The sequence below is a fragment of the Rutilus rutilus genome (genome assembly GCF_951802725.1).
Source record: "Rutilus rutilus genome assembly, chromosome: 1".
Taxonomy (NCBI): Eukaryota; Metazoa; Chordata; class Actinopteri; order Cypriniformes; family Leuciscidae; genus Rutilus; species Rutilus rutilus.
The window spans coordinates 39025205-39050222 of NC_140209.1; the positions used below are offsets into that span (position 1 = coordinate 39025205).

Below are 25018 nucleotides of genomic sequence, written 5' to 3' on the forward strand. Positions count from 1 at the left end.
CAGACTATGGGCTCTTTACAAAAATTTATTCATATTTCCCCTTTACATAGCTTGATTTAGGAAACTAAGTACACTTAAAACTAGTGCATGTATACAAATATCAAATAATTACCTTTATGCTTACATACAAATCATACAAGTATGTAACATTTTTTTTTTTTCATTTAAAGTCTGTCTTTATCAGTTCTTTTAAAACAAAATTGGCCTTGAAAAAAAACTCAAAAGGCTTAAATGATCTAGAGAGGAGGAACTGATGAATGAAACAACATGGCGCACTCAAGCGTACATTCAACAGATATATGGTATACAGCACACCGAGTGAAGCACACAGCACACAGCTCAGCAGGTACAGCAATCTGCAAGTCAACCTGTCCTTACAGAACTACTACAATTTGGGTATCTGACCTTAAATTGGTTTTGACCTTTTTTTACACAGAACAATAAGTGCATTCATTGTTTTTGGTAAAATGATCACTGAAAAACAATAACAGTAAACAAGGATCATAAATCAAATACGCCAGCTAAATACATTCACCAATGAAAGCAGTAGGCCAAAGTAGCCTCTACTGCACGATAATGGTAAGACGAGGCTTAAGTCACCATCATTGGGTAATACCCAGTAATAAATATGTTATATGATAAAATAATATTATATGAAAGAAAAGAAATATATTGTAACAGATATTCTTAAAGTATAAATAAAGTTTAATTGAGAGAAAACAATGGCTATCTGGAGATAAAACTCAAATGTCTCTTTTTACAGAACTTTGATGATGAGAATAGCTTCAAATATGAACTTTGGCGTGGGATGAAGCCCCTCATGCTCATGGAGGGATTTCACAGCAGCTGTTTGGTCAGTATACAACTGACCAATGCATCAAAGGTACACTGCACAGAGAAACTTTGTTCTTTACTCCTTCAAGTGAAACAATGTTGCAAACAAAGGTTTCCATCAGTAAACAACTACCAGAAAAAGCATGGTTTAGAGTTCAAATTAGAAGTCTTTCAAATGAAAACTGACAACAAATACAGTGATGAGGAAATCAAACTAGTTTCAAACATCCCAAATGTTGGCATCAAACAAACTTCAAAAGCTGCGAAACCTTTCTGCGATTGAAAAACGGAGGGCTACAGTAGCTGAGGAGCGGAAGAAGGGAGTGGTGTCATATTCACACTGTGTGTGTGTGTGTGTGTGTAAGAGCTCCAGGCCCACAGAAGAGGTACCTTTCAGAGTCCACATCTCACCAGGTCCACTCTCCATGGGCTCTACCCAGTGAAATGTCCTAGATGAACAGAGGGCTCTTCAGCCCCTCTAATTATTAGACCAAACCTGAGTCTTTGGCCATCTTGTAGAAAATTCCCTTCTTGGCAATTAAACTGGATGGAGAATCAAATTCTGCCATCTTGCCTTTATCGAGAACCAGCACCCTTGAGAAAAAAAAAAAAAAAGTATTTATTTGCATAAATATTTATTAAATATTAAAATATAATAACAAAACATTGTTGTTGTTTTAAATTATATAGTTTTTATTTGATATTTTTGCAAATTCATAGAACAAAAACAAAGAATAAGTATGCAGATTACCTTGTGTAGTCCATGATGGTGTTGAGGCGATGTGCGATGGTCAGAACGGTGCAGTCCTCAAACTGAGTTCGGATAGTGGACTGTATCAGATTGTCCGTCTCCAGATCCACAGCTGCAGTGGCTTCATCCAAAACCAAAATCTTGGTCTTCCTGAGGAGAGCTCGAGCCAGGCAAACCAGCTGCCGCTGACCCAAACTGAAGCCCAGAATATCCAGTCAGAAACAATCAGATCAGGTATTAGTCAAGTGATAAAGAGGGAGGAATCTTGTCAAGAGTTTGTACCTGAGATTCTCTCCACCCTCTGAACACTCATGGTTGAGTTTGTCAGGAAGGCCAGACACAAAGTTCTTGAGGTGTGCGAGTTCCAGAGATCTCCACACCTCCTCATCAGTGTAGCCATCAAAGGGATCCAGATTCATACGCAAGGAGCCTGAGAACAGCACTGGATCCTGAGAAAAAACAAAAGACAAACAAAAACAGCATAGTTCAATTGTCATTGGCAAGTAAACAGGGAAAAAAATATATATATTCTGAAAGGAAACCAACAATGTGACAACTGTATTATTGATAACAGCAAATGAGTGACTTAAATGAGTGTTTAGGTCTATTCAAGCGCGATACCTGAGGAATGATTGTGATTCTGGATCGTAGCTCATGCAAGCCCAGCTCAGCAATGTTCACTCCATCTATACACATCTCTCCCTGAGCTGCCTCAATGATGCGGAAGAGCCCTAATGTCAGAGAGGACTTTCCTGCTCCGGTCCTACCCACAATTCCCACCTAAGAAAAACACACAGACACGATTGACTTTGCAGGTGAAAAGATTCCTAAATGAACATTGTTTACTGATAAAGTCAAAGCATGAACAGATTTTGGATATTGAAATGGTTTCACACACTTTTTCTCCTCCCTCAATGTTGACCGAGATGTCACAAATAGCCAGCTCTAAGTCCTCTCTGTATCTCAAGCCAAAGTTGCGGATTTCAATGTGACCAACGGTCGGCCAGCCAGCAGGAAGAGTTGAATTCTCCAACCTCCATTCAGCCTGTGAACAGGGACATCAATACAGCACAGAACAATCACATCCTCAACAATCCATCTTTAACACTGAAACAAATGATTGAAAGTAAATAAAGTTAACTTTGACATGAACTATAACATTTCGTAGCAGACATCTAATACTATTTTAATCTGCTAATTTTGCTAATTACACTACCGGTCAAACATTTAGGGTTGGTGCGATTCTTTGATGTTTTTTAAAGTCTCTTATGCTCACCAAAGTTGCCTTTATTTTACAGTAAAAAAAGTAATATTTTGAAATATTATTACAATTTAAAATAACTTTTCTAATTTAATATATTTTAAAATGTAATTTATTCCTGTGATTTACTCCAGTCTTCAGTGTCACATGATCCTTCAGAAATCATTATAATATGGCGATTTGATGCTCAAGAAACATTTATTATTATCAAATTTTGAAAACAGTTGTGCTGCTTAATTTTTTTTGTGGAAAACGTGATACATTTTTGTTTCAGGATTCTTTGATGGATAGAAAGTTCAAAAGACTAGTATTTATTTGATACAGAATGCTTTTGTGACATTTAGATGTATTTACTGTCACTTTTGCTCAATTTAATGCATCCTTGCTGAATAAATTAATCCAAAAAAAAATGACTGACCCCAAACTTTTGAATGTTAGTGTATATAGTTAATGTTAAGTTCAATAATTGTATGTAATAATTATAAAGGAACATAGCATATTTGTACTTGAAAAGAATTATCTGTCACACTGCAGGTCCATTTATAATGAACTAGTGAAGAAATTACATTTAGAAATAGCGAAAGACAAATGGTAAAAAATGACCAGTTACAAAATCTCAGATATACACATTCCCTTTATACATTTCACATACATTTTAACCTAAAACCCTCATAATGGCAAAGAATCCATGGAGACCAAATTCTTTCTGGAAACGAGTGGCTCATCTTGTAGACATAAACTAGTCCCCGCCCCTCCCAGGGCGCTAACTGTCCTTATCTCTCTAGTACAGTGTGAGATAAGGAAACCAGGCTAATCACAGATTGGACTCTACAGAAGTACAGAATGATCACACACAATCTGCCTGCTGGTGCACTGACCTCTTTCTCTGTGTCTCCATATTCCTTCACCCTCTCCACCGCTACTATGTTAGTCTCCAGCTCAGAGGACATCCGCACCAACCAGTTCAGAGATGCTGTGACCTGTGTGAAATACAAGAGTAGTAAGAACTTCATCTGCCTTGTATCTCAGCATTTGAAGATGTCAGACTGACCTGCAGCGCATAGGAGATGGAAAGCCCCATGATTCCTGGACTCAGACTGTCCCTGGCCATCACAGCAAAAAGAGCTGCAAATGTCACAATACAGTTCCCCACAAACTCCAACCTCACCGCCAGCCATCTCCAAGACACAGAGGCACAAAGACACACAGAAAACTTCAACTTTCCAAACAACAAAACACTAATATACCGAAGTAAAAGAGACCTAAAACCTAGTGAGGTTCTGTGAGTTCTCACCGGTTCGCTACAATGCTGGGGAAATAAGCTTTTTGGTTGTGGTCCACTCTGCCGTCGCTCTCCCTGATGAAGCGCTGCTGCTCTCCAAACGCTCGGATCACACTGGTGCCCAGCAGAGTTTCATTGAAGTGCGTGTAGACCGGAGAGCGGCTCACAGACTCCAGTCGTTTCAGTTGCCGGGAAGACGCCACGTAGAAACGCTAACAAAGACGGAAAGACACATTAGAGCAGCAACTCTCCATCTCAAATCTATTTTACCGTAAAGAGTTGCTAGCATTCAGAATGTAAAATAACTGACTGACCTGTACAAAGAAGTACAGCAGACCCAGTGGGGGGATGATGGCGGCTACCAGCGGCGTGGCGATGAGGATGACAGCACATGAGCCCAGCACATTAAACAGTGAGCCCATGAACATTTTTATGATGCTAGGGATGACCGAGTCAATGGTGTCTGTCTCTTTGGCAAATCGATTGACCAGGTTGCCGCTGGGTGTGCGTTCGAAGAAAGACATGGGCGATCTCAGGACATTGTAGAGCATTGTCTGGTGCAGGTAGCGGGAGGCTAAGATCCCACCAATAGACACTGACACAGAATAGCAGAACACCGCAATGCCTGCCACAGAGAGAAAAGAAGAAAAGAAAAAAAAAAAAGTATAAAAAGCTGGCTTTTCAGAATCAAACTAGTTTCTGGACCAATTTACTAAAACAATAATCAATAAAATATAAATTTACATAAAAATTACCTATACATCTATATAGAAGTAAAACAAAAAATTTGGATACAATAAGGATGTTTAATTGCATTAACATTAATATTAGGGGCTATAATTTAACATGTTTGTATTTTTAATTTGACCACTGGTAAAAACATTTTATTGAAAACATTTCTTACACAATTTTATCATTAAAAATGAATTCAAACATTTTACAAAATACTACCATTATTAATTGGCAGTGCTGATGAAATAGAGTTTTTGTTTTATACAGTGAGGAAAATAAGTATTTGAACACCCTGCTATTTTGCAAGTTCTCCCACTTAGAAATCATGGAGGGGTCTGAAATTGTCATCGTAGGTGCATGTCCACTGTGAGAGACATAATCTAAAAAAAAAAAAATCCAGAAATCACAATGTATGATTTTTTAACTATTTATTTGTATGATACAGCTGCAAATAAGTATTTGAACACCTGAGAAAATCAATGTTAATATTTGGTACAGTAGCCTTTGTTTGCAATTACAGAGGTCAAACATTTCCTGTAGTTTTTCACCAGGTTTGCACACACTGCAGGAGGGATTTTAGCCCACTCCTCCACACAGATCTTCTCTAGATCAGTCAGGTTTCTGGGCTGTCGCTGAGAAACACGGAGTTTGAGCTCCCTCCAAAGATTCTCTATTGGGTTTAGGTCTGGAGACTGGCTAGGCCACGCCAGAACCTTGATATGCTTCTTACAGAGCCACTCCTTGGTTATCCTGGCTGTGTGCTTCGGGTCATTGTCATGTTGGAAGACCCAGCCTCGACCCATCTTCAATGCTCTAACTGAGGGAAGGAGGTTGTTCCCCAAAATCTCGCAATACATGGCCCCGGTCATCCTCTCCTTAATACAGTGCAGTCGCCCTGTCCCATGTGCAGAAAAACACCCCCAAAGCATGATGCTACCACCCCCATGCTTCACAGTAGGGATGGTGTTCTTGGGATGGTACTCATCATTCTTCTTCCTCCAAACACGTTTAGTGGAATTATGACCAAAAAGTTCTATTTTGGTCTCATCTGACCACATGACTTTCTCCCATGACTCCTCTGGATCATCCAAATGGTCATTGGCAAACTTAAGACGGGCCTTGACATGTGCTGGTTTAAGCAGGGGAACCTCCCGTGCCATGCATGATTTCAAACCATGACGTCTTAGTGTATTACCAACAGTAACCTTGGAAACGGTGGTCCCAGCTCTTTTCAGGTCATTGACCAGCTCCTCCCGTGTAGTTCTGGGCTGATTTCTCACCTTTCTTAGGATCATTGAGACCCCACGAGGTGAGATCTTGCATGGAGCCCCAGTCCGAGGGAGATTGACAGTCATGTTTAGCTTCTTCCATTTTCTAATGATTGCTCCAACAGTGGAACTTTTTTCACCAAACTGCTTGGCAATTTCCCCATAGCCCTTTCCAGCCTTGTGGAGGTGTACAATTTTGTCTCTAGTGTCTTTGGACAGCTCTTTGGTCTTGGCCATGTTAGTAGTTGGATTCTTACTGATTGTATGGGGTGGACAGGTGTCTTTATGCAGCTAACGACCTCAAACAGGTGCATCTAATTTAGGATAATAAATGGAGTGGAGGTGGACATTTTAAAGGCAGACTAACAGGTCTTTGAGGGTCAGAATTCTAGCTGATAGACAGGTGTTCAAATACTTATTTGCAGCTGTATCATACAAATAAATAGTTAAAAAATCATATATTGTGATTTCTGGATTTTTTTTTTAGATTATGTCTCTCACAGTGGACATGCACCTACGATGACAATTTCAGACCCCTCCATGATTTCTAAGTGGGACAACTTGCAAAATAGCAGGGTGTTCAAATACTTATTTTCCTCACTGTATATATATATATATATATATTTTTTTTTTTTTTTTGTGACTTTTTAAACGAAATTCTTGAACTGATATATTCACGTTAAACTGCAACCTACAAATTGCTAAATGTTTGCTAAATGTCTATATATATTTCAATTAGAGCAATTCAATATGGTCTTTGGTCTCAGAGACTTTTATCTTAGTATTCCAAATAGCTATGGTATATGCATTATCCATATATGCATATATATCTACATCTAAAAGCTTTACTTTGGTAAAACTTTTTAAGAAGTTGTGTAATGCACTTGGACCTTGAGTACAAGTAGCCAAATTAATAACAGTTTTCAGGAATTTAAAATGTGAATTTATACAATCAAATGCAATTAACTGAAAGTCAGTTCTTTTAAAATCACCTTGTGAGAGTCCCAGGCCTCCATAAACCCCTAAACGCATCTCTCTGTTGGGCTGGGTGTTGTTGATAACAGGGTCATCTGTCCAGAGACTGAGCCAGTAGTTTGAGCCCAGAGAGGACAAATGATGACAGAAGAACAGAAAGATACTGAAGATGGACAGGGGCAAGCCGATAGCCTTCATGTACTCCCAAAACACAGATAGCTTCACCTACACAACAAACATAATTCACAAAATCTCAGAATCAAAAGGAACCAGTCAGCTCAAGTGACACAAATTAAGGCTTGACATGATTTTGAGAGAAACTATTGACCATAACCAAAAACAAATAATATGTCCTCAGGGAATCATGCTCTCACATCCTGACATAGAGACGGTGGATTCATACCCTGCCAGTGTTGGCTTTGTCTGCCTCGGTCAGTCGGGCAGATTCTGCAGATTTGGTCTTCTTTGCAGCATCAGCATCGTTTGGTTCAGTCTTCTGTGTTTTACCTGTCCCGGCTGCATTTAGAGAGTTCAGACTCTCTCTACAGGACACAGAGAAACACCAGGCTAGTCAATAATGTTAAAATATTATTAGTACTTGATTTAAACGTTAAATGGTTGTTACATATTAGATGGTGTCCTAATCAACCTTAACACAAGTAATTTTAGAATCTAGCACAAATGAGCGAGTGCGCACATCTGATGCATCAGTTACATGGTTTCGTTCTTGGTTTTCATTCTGATGGACAGAATTTGGAATTCATGAGAGATGTGGCAACGACTTATTCACTGACTCTGATTTGGCCACAACAGTTCTTCTCACGGAGAATGAAATTATCAGTGAATAACTAGTTGCAATTCAATCTGTTTCCCACACAAAGCTGTCATATGACTTCAAAAGACTTATTCTTCTGAGACCAAGGAAAGAAAAAGGTTTTTCGTCATTACATTGTTTAGAACATAAGAAACAATTGGAGAAAATTGTATTGAATTTTATTCATATGTTATGCTATGTCCACCATGACTCAGTTGTTTAAAAAATAAAGTCATGAAATGACATGTATATAGGCAAAAACAATGGGATTTTTTATTTTTCATTCACCAATCAATTTTTAGGTTTCAGGATTTTTTTTAACCAAACTTTTTATAAAGATGATTCTAAACTATGTTATGAAACATATTATGGAATTAATTGATATACCATTTTACTTATGTGTTTACTTAATAGTCAATATGTGAGTAAAATGGGCATAATTGTGTAGTGCCATTCAATACACTGTATCTATACACTGTATCTAATTTGCATATTAATCTGTTCTTGGGGCAACATGTAATAAAAAAGGTGTAATAAAGCAAGTAATAATTGGCAACATTTTCACAATATTATCTAATACTTCATAGGAATATTGATGTATAATTTCATTCCCTATTCACTTGTTGTGTGTCTAAAAATGACTGATAAACATGCTTTAAGTCCTGATGTCTTCTACAGTGGACATGTATAAAATCAATGCCCTGTTTTGTAACTAACAGAAAGTCATATTTTGATTGTCATAAATCAACAGTTCAGGAAAATGTTATGGGCTAACTATTTGAAAATTAGTCAGATTTAAATGATAATTACAAAATATTCTCATATTTCCATAAGAGTACACAATTTTGATCACTAAATTATTGCCAGTCATTTTTAAAGACCAAAGAGAAGTTGTTTTCATGGTAAAACCTCCAAACATTTGGTATCTTTGAAAAGCCCTGAATGTGCTCTTTACAGGACATCCAGACATACAATGTGACATGTATGGTGTTAGAGAAATTCACTAAAATGTAATGGCCACTACAGTGGACAAAAGTCTATTCCTGGGTCCCAGGAGGATATACAGAATGCAGCGTACAAAGCAAGACAGAAAAATTGACTCGCTTGCAGGTCCCGTCGCAACAGGTCTGGACACAGAGTTTATTCAGAACAAAGAAATGAGTTAGAAAAGACAATCACCGATTCCTTACCCCAAAAGGGCAGCAGGGCCCCCATTTTCGAGTCCTTTCCGTGGGACTGCATCTGTGGATGAGAAAATATTGACTAAATCAGATAGAATTACATACATCTTCCTGCATGCTTCATGCCATTCCATGTCCATACATTTACACTAACAGAACTCAACCTTTCTCACTATTATCTATAAGTCATGTAATTCAAAAGCGCCTATGCAACGCCTATGCCTATGGAATTTTTGTAATCAAGCAGCAACTAGAGCATCAGTGTGCCCTTGAGTACAAACGTCTAAATTTAAAATAGCAGTAAAACACTATAATAATTTGCTTCTAAGCAACCACACCTCTAAGGCCAGTTGAAACGAGAGACAGTCTAACAAAAACACAAATGCTAAAGCAATGTTTTTAGGCTCAGAGGTGTGGGTCACAGTTAGAAGAATCACCAGCAGGTTGCGCTGTAACAGTGCTGAGCATCTCAGACACAAGACAGACACAAGACTGGTGAAGGTCAAAGGTTGAAGCACATTCACAGTGATTCACTCCATTCTAGCAGAGTAATGAGTGTAAATGTCCTACACATACTATAAGACCTTTCCCTGCGTGTCTGACATGAAATTAGCTTATTTACAAATATCGTGTGCATCAAATATAGTAACTTATATACTTTGCATTTTATATATTTAAATTACTTCCGAACATTTCATGAAAAGCAGCATGTGAAGGCAATACGACGTTGAATTAAATGTCTTTTGATGTTAAAATACAAATGTATAAATGTTCGGGGGCAGAAAGATTATAAAGAAATTAATACTTTTATTCAGCAAGGACACATTAAATAGATCAAAAATGATAGTACAGAATCACAAAATATTTTAATTATTCAAATATTTCTATTTATCGAAAAAAACTTTATCATCCTTTCCACAAAAATATTAAGACGCACAACTGGTTTCAACATTGATAATAATAAGAAATGTTTCTTGAGCAACAAACCAGCGTATTAGAATGATTTCTGACGGATGTTAATTCAGCTTTGTAAATTTGCCATCACAGGAATGAATTACATTTTAAAATATAGTAAAATAGAAAATATTCATTTAAAATTGTAATACTATCTCACAATATTGCTGTAATATATCAAATATGTAATGGTTGTGAGCTATAATCCAATGGTAATGAAGTTGGAACGTACTAAGGAATCTAACTCAGTCTAAACCTCAAATATTTCAGATCTGCATAATAAGCCCTACTCTAACATGCAGTACGTGCAAACCTATTCAATTTATATGGCCCGGGGACCAATTACACCCTCAAACCTTCAGATTTCCCTTTTTCGTCCTCTGCCTCCCCTCCCTCTTCTGAAGAGCCAACAGAGGGGATACAAAAAATAGGAACACAAGGAGATGAAGACATATATACACACAGACAAAAAGAGATTTATCTCTAGACATGGATTACTTGGGGGGGAAGATCACAACAATGTGAACAATGGTAATCATTCAGAGGAAATGGCTTTGTGAAAGGACAGATGCATGAAAGCATAAAAGTTCAGACATGAGGAGGCTAGCCTCACCTCCCCCTGATGACTCCTCCTCCTCCTGCTCTTTGTTGGAGTAGATATGCAGGAACTCAGCGAAGGCGCCCTGTCTGCTCAAAAGCTCGGCATAAGAGCCCATCTCTGTGATTTCTCCATCCACCATCACCAGGATCAGGTCAGCTTGGGGCAGGAAGCTCAGCCCGTGGGTCACCAGAACCCGAGTCTGAAAAAAGCACCATGCGTGATGTGAAATGTCTGTAAGAGATGTATACATATTTGGATAATGCATGGGAAATGGCCTTACTCTGCCCTGTAGCAAGCCCTGGGGTCCGATGACCTTCTCAAAGATGTGTTTTCCTACATGAGCGTCCACGGCGGAGAGCGGGTCATCCAACAGATACACAGCACAGTTGCAGTACACAGCTCTGGCCACACTCACCCGCTGTTTCTGACCTCCAGACAGATTCACACCCTAAGATCACAGTGTCACATGATTAACCCAATTATACGTTATCATATTTTTAAGGCAAGACACCATAGGTGAATAGGGTAAAAATGTTAATTAAAAGAAATTTAATTACCATACTTCCCAATTAATGAATCGCAATACATTAACACAATTGTTTTGTTTTCCAAGTTTTATGAAATGTGCTGGTTTAATATGCATATGATGCATTATCCAAATAAATATGCACTAATTTGCATATATTTCTAGTACAGAAATCTGAGCTTTGTATAAAGCCAGGTTTAAAATTCTTGTTTCATTTTGCTGAAATATTAGAAGTAAAAGTTTTGGATTTTGGATGTCCACTTTTATCACTCCATAAATCAGAAAATACTGTCAACAGGCACAATGTTCACAATGTTTTTAGGAATAAAATGTTACCAGATATGTAAGTGCTACTGAACTGGAGATTTCTGGCTCGATGCAGGAAGAAAATGACCTTTGCGTGAAAAATGTTTCAACAGGCATCAACAAGGTACTTTCAACAGACCATGAATAATCCCAAAAGCGCGATTCTTTCCACAGCCATAACGGACGGGTTCAATATCACTGTAGTAATATATATATCTGTATTATGTAACATACGTTGCCTCAATCAAAAATGTTCATTAACTTCAGCATTGCGTGATAATATTTCAAAGTGATTTCCGTCATTTTGACAGATAATAAATTGCATTTACCAGTGAAAACAAACCTGGAAAGAGACGTGAGGATTTGAGGAGAAAAACGAGAGATTCTTTGTGCATTCCAGTGAATTATTAATGGGATATATCGTAAATTTAATCGGGAGGACAGACCACAAATGTGCAGTAGATGTTGTCATTTTTCATTCATTACATATTACAGTGGAATGCAAAGGGAAAAAAGAAAAGAATCATGAGGAAAAGAAATGCAGTGACTGAAAAGAGCTATTGCCAATATTCTTGTTATAACATGTCATGTTAAAATGCTAAGTGTTATGTCTGAAAATAAATCATGAAGGAAAACTGACGGATCAGCTTTATTTGTAGGGCAACCTTATGATTTAAAATGATTCATTTCAGTCTTTTTGAATGGAAGTTCCACCCATAAATGCAGTAAGCTCGTCTGGAATAAGGTGGATAAAATGACTAATAAATGATGTGTTGTAATTTAAATTTAGAAGATGAAGAAGAGGTGTAATAAAACCAAACAGTTAAACGTGCATACTGCATGTATTGTCTATAGAGTCTTGACTGTTGCATTAAAATCAGCCTTTGATGGTATGTAGCTTCAATCACTTTTTTATCGTACTTGGTTAAGAGAAAATGTAGGAATCATTCTAAAATCTGTTTACCTTCTCTCCAATCTCCGTAGTGTCTCCTCCAGGTAGGACCTCCAGGTCAGGTAGGAGAGCACAGGCCTCCACCACTTTCTGGTACCAGCTGTCTTTGGTTTCCCGTCCAAACAAGATGTTGTCTTTGAGGGTGGCGTTCTGGATCCATGCTTGCTGAGGCACGTAAGCCACAGAGCCCTGAAAAACACAGTCAGACACTCAATGTGTCTCTTTATTATCCCATTATTACAGTTATCCAAATACACAGAGGGTTCCAAAAGCCTTGGCTCTTATCTTTTATTTAAACCTTAAATGTCATTAAGACATTGTCTTTAAGAAATCAAAACAAAGAAATGTATGACATACAATGAATAACAAGTATTTCAGATTCTGCACCATTCTAAATCAAAGAAGTATATTTGGGACATTGATTATGTGACGGTCAGATGTTCTTGCTTCCATTGAAGCTTAAGATGCTTTTTGGATCATTTTCAAATCTCGTGGAGTTTATGCAGCTCAAGTGCTGCTGTCATTAAAAGGGAAGAAATCAAATACTGAGACATTATGAAATATTTTATGATCATATATTTAATATAAAACATTAATACGTGTAATATATAGTAAATTACATCTAATACATATTAAAATAATAATGCAAAATTATAAGCATTTTCCCTAGGGGTCTCAAATGTTTGAGCCCCAGTGTACAGCACAGGCCAAAAGTTTGGAAACATTACTATTTTTAATGTTTTTGAAAGAAGTTTCTTCTGCTCATCAAGCCTGCATTTATTTGATCAAAAATACAGAAAAAATATGTAATATTGTGATATATAATTACAATTTAAAATAATTGGTTTGCAATTTTATTATACTTTAAATTATCATTTATTTCTGTGATGCAAAGCTGAATTTTCAGGATCATTACTCCAGTCTATCACATGATCCTTTAGAAATCATTCTAATATGATGATTCATTATCAAAGTTGGAAACAGTTCTGCTGCTTAATATTTTTTCATAACCTGTGATACTTTTTTAGGATACTTTGATGAATAAAAAGTTTTTAAAAAAAAAGAAAGAAAAAAGCAGCAAATGTTTTAAAAATAGACTCTTTTGTAACAACAATATCCACTACTGGTCAGTGATTTGGGGTCAGTAATTTTTTTTCTTTCTTTTTCTTGAAATAAATCAATACTTTTATTCAGCAAGGATGTATTAAATTGATAAAAAGTGATAGTAAAGAAGATTTATATTATTAGAAAATATTTTTTTATTTTGAATAAATGCAGTTCTTCTTAACCTTTTATTCATCAAATATATTAGGCAGCAGAACTGTTTCCAACACTCATAATGAATCATCCATCATATTAGAATGACTTCTAAAGGATCATGTGATCGACTGGATGTCACATGTGACACTGAAGACTGGAGTAATGATCCTGAAAATTCAGCTTTGCGTCACAGAAATAAATGATAATTTAAAGTATAATAAATTGAAAACCAATTATTTTAAATTGTAATAATATATCACAATATTAAAAAAAATAATCTGTATTTTTGATCAAATAAATGCAGGCTTGATGAGCAGAAGAAACTTCTTTCAAAAACATTAAAAATAGTAATGTTTCCAAACTTTTGGCCTGTACTGTATATTCTGTTAAACTTGAATACAACATTGCACTATATATTTAAAAGTGCCACTGTTTTCAGATATGTAACTTGAGTCTGTACCTTGATTGACACATTTCCTTCTTGCTTCTCCATCTCCCCCAGCAAAGCTGAAAGCAGAGAGGATTTCCCCGAACCCACATGCCCTACCACAGCAACCAGCGCCCCCTCAGGGATACGCACATTAATCCTGAAGAGAGAGAGAGAGAGACACGCTGACACAAGAGCAGATACAATGAACAACAAACAGTTCAAACATCATGTGGACACAGGCGGCATTGTGTCAAAACGGTATAAAGGAGTTTCATTCATTCATTAGGATTTCTTAATTCACTTCATTGTTGATTGAAGATTATGGGCAAATCCTTTAGTGTACTGATATTAACAAGTGAATTTACAGTGAACAATAACGCAAGACAAATTAAATCGTTTAATGCATGATTTGAAGTAGATGAGGTAGAAATCAAGCTAAGATTAAAAGGAATTCGGCAACCCAAATTTCATCATTCTCATTAATATCGATGGAGATTCACCAGATTACAATTCCTCTGGCGATTGACGCTCTCCTGTATCGGGGTTCATGCACATGTACTTGCCTGTCATGTCCTCAGAAGCCCGTTTCACCAGTTCTGCTCTATGTAACCGCAATATTCAAGTCAATGCTAAAAGTCATTTTGATGCATTGAAAAATATATATCATAGTATAACTACATTTGTGTAGAGTACTACATAGGGCTGGGAATTGAGAACCAAATAAAAACCAAAATCAAATGAATTTCATGACATTATTACGTTAACAGTTCTTTATTGTAACAAATAGCATAAAAAAAATATTGTATTTGTTTAGTTAGGACTAATTGTGGAGGGGGGTGGTGCTTCTTCGAAAATTATAATAATAAAAAAATAATCATGGAATCGTTCATCGGAAGCAGGATTTTAAAATTCCAGTCAATTCCCATCCCTAGTACTCTATAACATTGAACAAGATGCTATTCATTGTACCATATAGTACTTGCAAAATGATGTTACCTCTTCAAAGTAGGGGGGTCGCCTTTAGACCAGCTGAAAGCTCCGTCCACAACCCTAATGCAGTCAGGAGCTGAATGAGCAGGAAACAACAATAAAGTCTCTTAAGTGAACATCAAAACACATGAGATGACTTTAAACCCACAGATTCATCGAACAGCTGTGCTACTCTCTCATACAATCCTTTTCCCCCCCTGTCGGTTGAAACAGTTTGGGGACTGCAGAGCTTTGAGAGTCAAACATGCACAGCATCCTAGAAAAAGCACAACACAGGACACAGCACATCATTGGGTCTTTTGTAGATTTGAACTGCTTGTGAATCACTGAACTTACATCCGGTGATGGCTGGCCGGTCCACACTGTCTTCATCCAACTCTTCATGGGACAGAAATACACGCAGACGTTTCAAAGATACACTGGCCTAAAGAAACAATAGATTTCGTGGTCATAATTCAAAATTAGGCAGACAACGATTTCCTGGGTCTTGCTTGAGAAGATCACAAGTGCTCTGTGTTCGGGGTCCAAAACCTTTTGAGTTCTCGTAACATAAACCACATTCTTATTATAAGGTTTACATGCAGCTTTAAAAAAAACAGTGAAACAGAGAGAGAAAGAAGGAGAAAGACAAGAATACCTGCACCATGCTGCTGATGACCATGGGCAACATATTAAGAGGGAAGCGCAGGATGTTGAACAGAGCCAGAGAAACAAACGCCTTCTGCGCATCCAGAATATTATGTTCATCCACTAACACGTACACTGCGAATGTGGAGAGGGCAACCTTTGTGAAAGAAACAAGATCACATGAGTGAAGGTCTTACAACCATAAGGTAGCATCAAAAACAATGGGCATAATGAAAGAGCCCATGTAAGACTGGAAGTCTGGTCAAATGATTCACTCAAAGGCACCACCTACCAAAAATGGTGCGCAGACCCAAGTAAAGGTGGACACGGCACCAAGGTAAGCGGTCTTCTTCAGCACCTGCAATTCACTCTCCCGGATGGCAGACACTTTGTCTTTGAACGCCAGTTCCCATGCGTAGAGTTTAAGCACTTTAATGCCATTTAGCACCTCGTTCATAAGCTTGATCCTATTGTCTTTGCTTTTCATTTGGGCAACCTGTGGGTGAGTGTATCAGATTAAACAATGATGATTTGATTAATGAAATGGAAGCAAATAAACCTGCTGAGCAGGAAAAGAGGTTAAAAACCTGGTAGGTTTTGGTTTTCATGGCAATGACTGCATTTATGGGAACCATCAGCACCATCACAGCAACTCCAGCAAGCACAGAAGGACCCAGATTCTAATAATAAAAAAAAAGAGAGCAAAAAAAAGAAAAAAACTGGTATTACTAATTAAATGAGCACACAAATTAAACATGCCAATAATACTCCTTTGTTTGGGCACATACCTGCCACAAGAAGTACAGAGCCAGGATAACCTGCAAAGGTGCCGACCAAATCATGTTGATATAGGTGATGAGGTCCATAAACCGCTGTGCATCTACAGACATCAGATTCACTATCTCTCCGACCGTGGATGTTCGACGGGCAGCATTGGTAATAACCAAGGCCTAGACAGAATTAAGGAAAACATTATAAATCTACACTACCATTAAAAATGTTATTCAGCAAAGATGCATTGAATTGATCAAAAGTAACATTAAAGACATTTATGGTGTTATAAAACATTTCTAACTCAAATAAATGCTGTTTAGAATTTTCTATTTACCAAAGAATCCTGAAAACAAATTATCCACAAAAATATTAAGCAGCACAAACATTATGTTTTTAACATTATTAATAATGTTTCTTGAGCAGCAAATCATCACATTAGAATGATTTCTGAAGGACCATGTGACACTGAAGACTGGGGTAATGATGCTGAAAATTCAGCTTTGTATCACAGGCATAAATTGTTTAATGTATTTTTGTTCAAATAAATGCAGCCTTGGTGAGCATAAGAGACTTATTTCAAAAACATTTAAAAAAAAAACTCTTGCCAATCCCAAACTTCTGAACTGCAGTGTATATGCAATTTAAAAGTCAGATTTTATACTGCATTTCTTTTCTTTTATTTATTATTTCAATAAATAAAATGTTTTGTGTTCTGAGAGTTAAAGTATGACACATTCACATTGGACAATGCATTATTTGAAGTCTAAATGTGATGTAGCAAATACACACCAAATGTGCATAACCACCTTATTACACCATGTTATGCACATTTTATCAAATAAGAGTCCACTTACTTTCCTATATACGGCACCAACGATAGCCGTACGTAACCTCATGCCAGTCACAAAGCAAACGTGAAAATATTTTTGCAGAATGAGGGTTTGAAAACAGGTACAAACGAAAAGCAGGGTGGTGTAGAAGTAGCCAAGCCAAGTAGGGGCACTTGAATCATTCACAAACTGGATAAGCAGCCTAAGATACAAAAGACAGAACTCACGTGAGTAAAAATTGATACGTCAATTATGTTTCATGCAGCAGAATGCAGTTCTTCTGGATTCAAGCAAAAGGAAAGTGAGGAAAGTGGGCAAACTGGTTAAAGGCTTACTGCCGAGAGTTCAGGTGATATATTAAGAAGATTAGAGAGGATTTGAACATGGTCCAGTGCACAATCTGATGGCACGACTTCCAGCATGCCAAAACTAACTCTTCACTGGAGCTCTTTTTAAGAGCCACAGCTGTTGTTTTGACTGTGTCGTTCCCAGAGAGTTAAAGTAATTTCTAACCACATGACTGTGAAAACACAGGGGGAAGGCTTGCACTTTCCCCTGCAGAGTACTATTGTTCCTGAACACAACAGATGGGAATAATTACACCTGGAAAACATAAATAGCTCATTTTGATGCTGTAAATTCATACCTGAGAATCTCTGGTCCAACAAACATCAGGATGTCATGAATAATCTTATAAAGAGAACTGACAAGAAAGTAGGGTCCAAAGGTTCGGCAGAGAGCACAGAAGAGGGACGGATCGCCAGTTTTCAGAAGGGTTTTCGCAAGCAAAATCTCGGACTCTTCTATTGGTTGTCCATCCTTCTTTTCTTCCCTTGCTGCTCGTTTTGGGGAGTAGAGTGTCTTATCTACTGGCCTGGCACAAAAACCATAAACAAACCAGATGATTAGTAATTTGAGTAGCAAACCCACACACTTCATTCAAAAAGTACCTCCTTGAGGAGGTAATACAAAAAAAGGTAACTCCTTGAGTCTAACCTTTTGACCTTGTTGCATTCTTGGTCCCAGCGCCGCACTAGCTGTGGCACAACTCTCTGAGATTTATCCTCCACGTTGAGCGACCACAGATCCTTCTCCTCCAGAGGCCTTTTATAACCTTTCACCATCAATCTGTGAGGAAAAGTATGGGACATGAATTAACTATCAAGAAACAACATCCAGCTTGAATACAAGTTTAAAGGGTTGGTTCACCAAAAATTAATGTCATTAATTACGCACCATTTCGTTCCAAACCCGTGAGACTTTCGTTCATCTTCGGAACATATTAAGATATTTTTAATGAAATCCAAGAGCGTTCTGACCCCTCCATAGACTGCAACTTGCCACTTTCAAGGCCCAGAAAGGTAGTAAAGACATTGTTAAAATAGTCCATGTGACTACAGTGGTTCAAACTTAATGTTATGAAGCGACGAGAATACTTTTTGTGCACAAACCCCCCCAAAAATAACTACTTAATTTCTAATTATAGATTATCTTTTCTTCTGTGTTAGTGTCTGACGCTGTTCACGTGAGCACCATGACACACGTGTGTGTGATGCTGACGAGGGAGCCAGCCAATACTAAGCCAGCGTTCTGATGTAGAACCCAGAAGAGCTATACTGTGTTTACAACGTGAACAGCGTCAGATACTGACACAGAAAAAATTGTTGAATAAAGTCGTTATTTTTGTTAGTTTTTTTGCGCACAAAAAGTATTCACGTCGCTTCATAACATTAAGGTTGAACCACTGTAGTCACATGAACTATTTTAACTATGTCTTTACTACCTTTCTGGGCCTTGAAAGTGGTAATGACATTGCAGTCTATGGAGGGTCAAGAAATCTCTCGGATTTCACCAAAGATATCTTCATTAGTTGTGCTCCGAAGATGAACTAAGGTCTTATGGGTTTGGAACGACATGAGGGTGAGTAATTAAATACAGAATTTTTTTGGGTGAACTAACCCTTTAAAACATCAGCAAAATGAAGGATCCTTCAAAAAGGATACTCAGAAGAATTTTTTTTTCTGATATAGATAATACTAAGAATAATAATACAGAAAATTATAGGACAAATGGGATCAAGTAGTTACATGAGTCAGACTACAACTTCTAGATAGCCCCATGCGTCAGAGGCAATGCACTAACCACTAAGCAATTTTAGAAGCGCAGTAATTTGTTTGTTGTTATTTTTATTTATTTACCCTGTGATCCACCAGAAAGTGATTTTGGACAGGAACGAAGCTCCCAACTCTGGACATGGATTCTGTACACAAACATTCACAGTATTGGCCATCTATTCAACATCCATATAATGAAGCATTCCTTTACCTTCATTAAGTAAAGTTCACAAACCGAATCTTTGACAGCCTGTGAAAAGAGCGGAGGCTGGTCGGAGAAGCAGGCCAGGATCAGAGAGATGAGCAGCATGGTGTAATATATGTAGAATGTGGTATATTTGAACACATCCACACTGGCAGGCTGAAAAGAAAGACTGTTGGATCAAACAACACTTTAAGGCTTTGCTCGCATTACAGACAAATCTGATTTGGTTTTTAAATTGGTGAACTATGATCCATTTGTCCAGTTTATTCAACATCCTGCATATCATTAATTATGTGTTGGTTGCTATAGTAATGACGTAACAGTCAGCGTAATACTGAGAGACTTTCTTCTACAGAAACTGATGAGTAGTTAGTTGTCAGTGTAGAAAGAAACGGGAAATTTGGCCTCTGCTGCGGTGCAGAACCCATATGACACATGAGAGATCATAAGCAACACATTTACGCATTTGTGAATATACTGGACTCAAAACTGCTGATTCATTCCCTCATGCACAATTCTTGACATAGTGAACATCACATGAGGAAATTTATGAGGATAGAATTAACCAAAATGAGTGTATTCAGACACTACGCAATTTGTGTGATATTACAATGTATTTCGAATGACAAAAGAACCTACTACCAAAAAAATCTGACATATCACACATGAATGTGGACTGACTGCAGAAACTGTCAGTTTTAGCACAAAAGTCATATTTACTTCATTCAATGCAAACAGGATCTTGGAGCGAAAGGTGACTGTAGCGCACACTATGGCGATCAGCCAAAAATTGAGCATCACCCCTGAGGACTGGACCCCCTTCATCCGCTCATACTGGATCAAGAACGTAGCCAGCAACTAAAACATTTAACAACACATTCAATTACACAACATTTCAACTTTGTAAACATCAGGCAAATAAAATTCCTTGAGGCAAGAAGAGAGGAACACATTCATGTCATTTGAATATGAAATAAATGCAAAGCAAAGAGTAAATTACAAGCAAAGTAGTATAATTCAATATATATATATATATATATATATATATATACACAGTACAGGTCAAAAGTTTGGACACATTACTATTTTTAATGTTTTTGAAAGAAGTTTCTTCTGCTCATCAAGCCTGCATTTATTTGATCAAAAATACAGAAAAATATTTTTAATATTGTGATATATTATTATATATTTATACTTTATAATAATTAAAAATAATTATACTTTAAATTATGTGAATAGTAGACTCATTACTCCAGTCTTCAGTGTCACATGTGACATCCAGTCGATCACATGATCCTTTAGAAGTCATTCTAATATTCTGATTCATTATGAGTGTTGGAAACAGTTCTGCTGCCTAATATATTTGATGAATAAAAGGTTAAAAAGAACTGCATTTATTCAAAATAAAAACATATTTTCTAATAATATAGATCTTCTTTACTATCACTTTTTATCAATTTAACACATCCTTGCTGAATAAAAGTATTGATTTATTTCAAAAAAAGAAAGAAAAAAAATTACTGACCCCAAATCACTGACCAGTAGTGTATATTGTTGTTACAAAAGATTTCTATTTTTAAAACATTTGCTGCTTTTTTTCTTTCTTTTTATTCATCAAAGTATCCTAAAAAAGTATCACAGGTTATAAAAAAATATTAAGCAGCAGAACTGTTTCCAACTTTGATAATGAATCATCATATTAGAATGATTTCTAAAGGATCATGATGTGATAGACTGGAGTAATGATCCTGAAAATTCAGCTTTGCATCACAGAAATAAATGATAATTTAAAGTATAATAAATTGAAAACCAATTATTTTAAATTGTAATAATGTATCACAATATTACATTTTTTTCTGTATTTTTGATCAAATAAATGCAGGCTTGATGAGCAGAAGAAACTTCTTTCAAAAACATTAAAAATAGTAATGTTTCCAAACTTTTGGCCTGTACTGTATATATATGAAAAATAAAAGGATATGGATCTCACCATTGTAATGCCAAGCATTGTGGGGCTGACTAGGTAGACTGGGGCTATTGTAGCCCCACAGCTTCTTTCCCAGAAAGAGTAGAAAACATCTGCCCAGCAGATAAGCCATAGGGTGAACCCAATAACCTGTTGGAGGAGAGTCACATGACCTTCAAACAGCTCAGTCATAAAGCACGCTGCTAGATAAAAGCAAGTTGTTTACTTGCACTGGAATCCTGTTTGTTAAAACTCACTGTTTTGGCTCTGTTGAAGTGGGTCATGCATATGTATCCACGGTCATGGCTTTTGATGTATAGGATGTAGAACGGTGCAAACAGCCAGAGGTAGAGGCAGGGTATCCAAACCAGCAGTGTGTTCTGGAAACATGGTGTCAGGTCTGGTTTGTGTGTTTGCCATGTCCGGTTCCAATCCTGAAAACATGAGAGGATAAAGGGGGGGAGTTTCATTCTATTCTACATCTTTGGAGATTCTTTGGATGGAACTTAGAAACAAAGTAACAACTGGAGTAGGCAAAGAGCTCTTGGCCGAATGGTAAAGCACACAAAGACCCAATGATGTGTGCAAGGAACAAACACTCCAGAACTCTTGAGCAGCTCTTTCAGAGAACCAAAGTCAAGGATCTTTTCTGCGCAATAGAGCAGGGAGGAAAGTCTTCAGCCTCTTGACAAAAAAAGTCTCCTTTAAGAAGTGACATCCAAAACATGCCTAAAAAAAAAATGTACTGAACCTTTTCTTACAAAGAAAATCTAATCTTGTTCTCTGTAGGGAGCATCTCTTCCCATAAACCTGTCTCTGAAGAGGACAAATAGATCAATATGTGCAAGAGAATAATAGATCAATAAATAAAAGGCTACTCTGCTAAATTCTCAAGAACGGGACATGAAATGTGATTTTCTTGACATTTGAGCTATTGAACTAAATGCATTTGAACAGCATTGCCATCATCATCTGTAATGACAGCAATCATGTGAATCTTTCAAAACCTGTCAAGAACATATTTCACAATAGTGTAACCAGGAAAAAACATATCTTTGATTAAAGAAAATGATCATATATTTGAATTTACTGAATTATAGCAAAGTTATTCCAGAAAGTTTAACAAAAAAAGCTACATAAATATACTTTAATAAGAGCTGAACACAGCATTTTAACAAGAAAACAAACATGAAGAATTAGGCTAAATTTATAAAAAACATTATTGTGTTTGTCATGGCAGTATTTGATGCACTTAAATTACAGTAAAAAGATGGTTAATTTTACTGAATAAATAATATGGAAAAAACAATAAACAAAACAAAAAGCTACACTTGAACACATTTTCCCCTCAATTTTCTAGTACTATGACAAGGAAAAATGTGAAAAATGAATAATAAAATAAAATTTATAATATGCTATTTAAGTTATAAATTATTTAAATACCACATAGCGGTATTAGTTGTACTATTCTTTTTTTTTTTCAATTACGGTAAAAATAAATTAACTAAAAAAAATAACCTTACGAAATGCAAAAATAAGGGGGGCTGTACGTAAAACAAAACAAGAGTTCAAATGTGCTGACTTGCCATTAAAATAATGTATGGTTGTGAATGATCATTTGTTCCTAAAATTCTTTAATTTGTGTATGCAAGTAATTATATTTCCTCTATTATTACTATTTCGCCCTATGACTTCAATAGTTTTAATACATTTTAATACAAGTTGTAATACATTTACAAACTTCGAAATCTTTCATTGCATTAAATCCTTGGGCAAACAAAGGACTTTGTAAACATAACAGCTGAGAGCATTTCAAAAGAAGCAACACGCTTTCTTGGCATGCATGTTATCTGTCAGAGTGATTTATTATTTAATGTTTTGGCCCTCTGATCGCGAAGGACAAACTTGACTGTCTAACTTAAACCTGTCAGACTACAATTAATACTGTTAATCCACTGACTAGTCAGACCTTCCACAAACTGGAACACAAAAAAAACAAAGCTTAATTATTTCTAAATATGACAAATAATGACACAAATTCTCTAGTTAAAAGGATAATGTCTGATATGAGAGGAATAAGCTAAACAAAAACAAGTCAGAGCAGTGACAAGTCAACTCTTAAGCTTCACATGGCGATAAAGACACACATTGAGCAGGTGTCAGTGTTATAAATCGCTCTTATATGCGACGGTTAAATTGTCATAGAGGAATATCAACACTAACGTTACAGAATGCAAGTCTCCGGGCCGGGGAGATATGCGTATGTTAGTTTGCTGTGTGGCTAACCGGTTAGCTTAGCAACAGTGGCTGCGTCTCAAAACCTAGTGAGCTGCCTAGTGCCTACTACCTTGACAGCATTATTCGGCATTATAGGCGCATTCAATCCGAAGTGAACTCTTCACGAGCGCATTTGATGTCCAGAAATTATCTGGCCCTCGAAACGGTCGTTCAAACGCGCCTAAGACGCCCAAAAAAAATGCTGTCTATGTAGACAGTTGGCTATGTTTTGAGACACAGCCAGAGTCTCATGCTGTGGAACCCAAACCCGGCAAAATCTTGTTGAAAACAATATCGTCGGTAAAACATAGTTCATGACGGTAGAATTGTTTATTTACTTACCCAAAACGGATCAGAACCGTCCAAACTGCAGAAACTATCAATACCCATTCGCCGCAGGAAGGATCTGTTATAGCGTGCTGGGTTTACACTGCCTCCGTTTCATAACCACTGCTGTGTGTTATGGTGATGATAGGGACCTGTATGGAAGTGTGATGTGTGAGTTGAAGCATAGAGGGCGCTGTTACTTTATCAATTTAATAACTGACGTAACAGAGGTCACCGTCAAATATGGCAAGAAAAAAACTTGTATTCTTTGTAAAAAATGAACTAATTTAATCAACCTGCTGGGTAAGGTTAACTCAGATGTGTTCTGTCCTATTTAAACAGCGGCTGATACTAGATAGGCTAAATAGTTCTAATAGTGACTATAGTCTATTTGATTATACTTGACTAGATTAAAACAAATAGTAGAAATAAATTAGTTACCTAAAGACCTAAAGTAATTTCTAGACAAAGGATATCCTGAACCTACTGTAATATAGGCTACTATTACTTTTTTTTTTTACTTTGACTATACGGTATACAAGTAGCTAAAAAAAAGTACTTCACCGCATGTCGTAATACTGTGACGTCCTACTTGGACTCGGAGCTGTCCACATTCTCGGAATTATGTGTTTATGGCAACACCATCAACTACAAAATTAATATGCAGAGGTCAAATGGTACACCGATCACATGATACAAGTCAGAGCTCTCAGAAAATTCAGAGTTTACGAGGTTTTTTTTTATTTTTACAAGTCGGAATCTCGTATTTATGGTAATTTTG

The 25018-nt window shown here is 36.9% G+C and overlaps 1 protein-coding gene across 1 annotated transcript; it reads right to left on the reverse strand.

Annotated features, from left to right (window-relative positions):
• Positions 1-12: 12 nt before the first annotated feature.
• On the reverse strand, positions 13-24391 carry abcc1 (ATP binding cassette subfamily C member 1 (ABCC1 blood group)). The gene is made up of 31 exons (XM_084424088.1): positions 24253-24391; positions 21891-22067; positions 21658-21783; positions 20388-20525; positions 19698-19823; positions 19547-19608; positions 18345-18476; positions 17995-18222; positions 17373-17550; positions 16533-16694; positions 16332-16424; positions 16037-16240; positions 15755-15901; positions 15454-15541; positions 15124-15193; positions 14158-14284; positions 12450-12626; positions 10934-11101; positions 10666-10852; positions 9108-9159; positions 7507-7645; positions 7121-7328; positions 4443-4753; positions 4141-4340; positions 3898-4024; positions 3725-3826; positions 2484-2630; positions 2207-2365; positions 1868-2034; positions 1586-1780; positions 13-1428 (listed from the first exon to the last, which is right to left on the reverse strand). Exons 1-31 carry the CDS (start codon positions 24298-24300, stop codon positions 1320-1322), a joined length of 4554 nt encoding a protein of 1517 aa, XP_084280214.1. The 5' UTR covers positions 24301-24391; the 3' UTR covers positions 13-1319.
• Between the last annotated feature and the right edge of the window lie 627 nt (positions 24392-25018).

Coding starts and splice junctions, on each gene's coding strand:
- abcc1 (XM_084424088.1), bottom strand. CDS start 24,300: ATGGGTATTGATAGTTTCTGCAGTTTGGACGGTTCTGATCCGTTTTGG. Junction 4,025..4,140: donor CCCAGCATTGTAGCGAACCG/GTGAGAACTCAC, acceptor TGTGTCTTGGAG/ATGGCTGGCGGTGAGGTTGG. Junction 2,631..3,724: donor ATGGAGACACAGAGAAAGAG/GTCAGTGCACCA, acceptor CCCTGTTCACAG/GCTGAATGGAGGTTGGAGAA.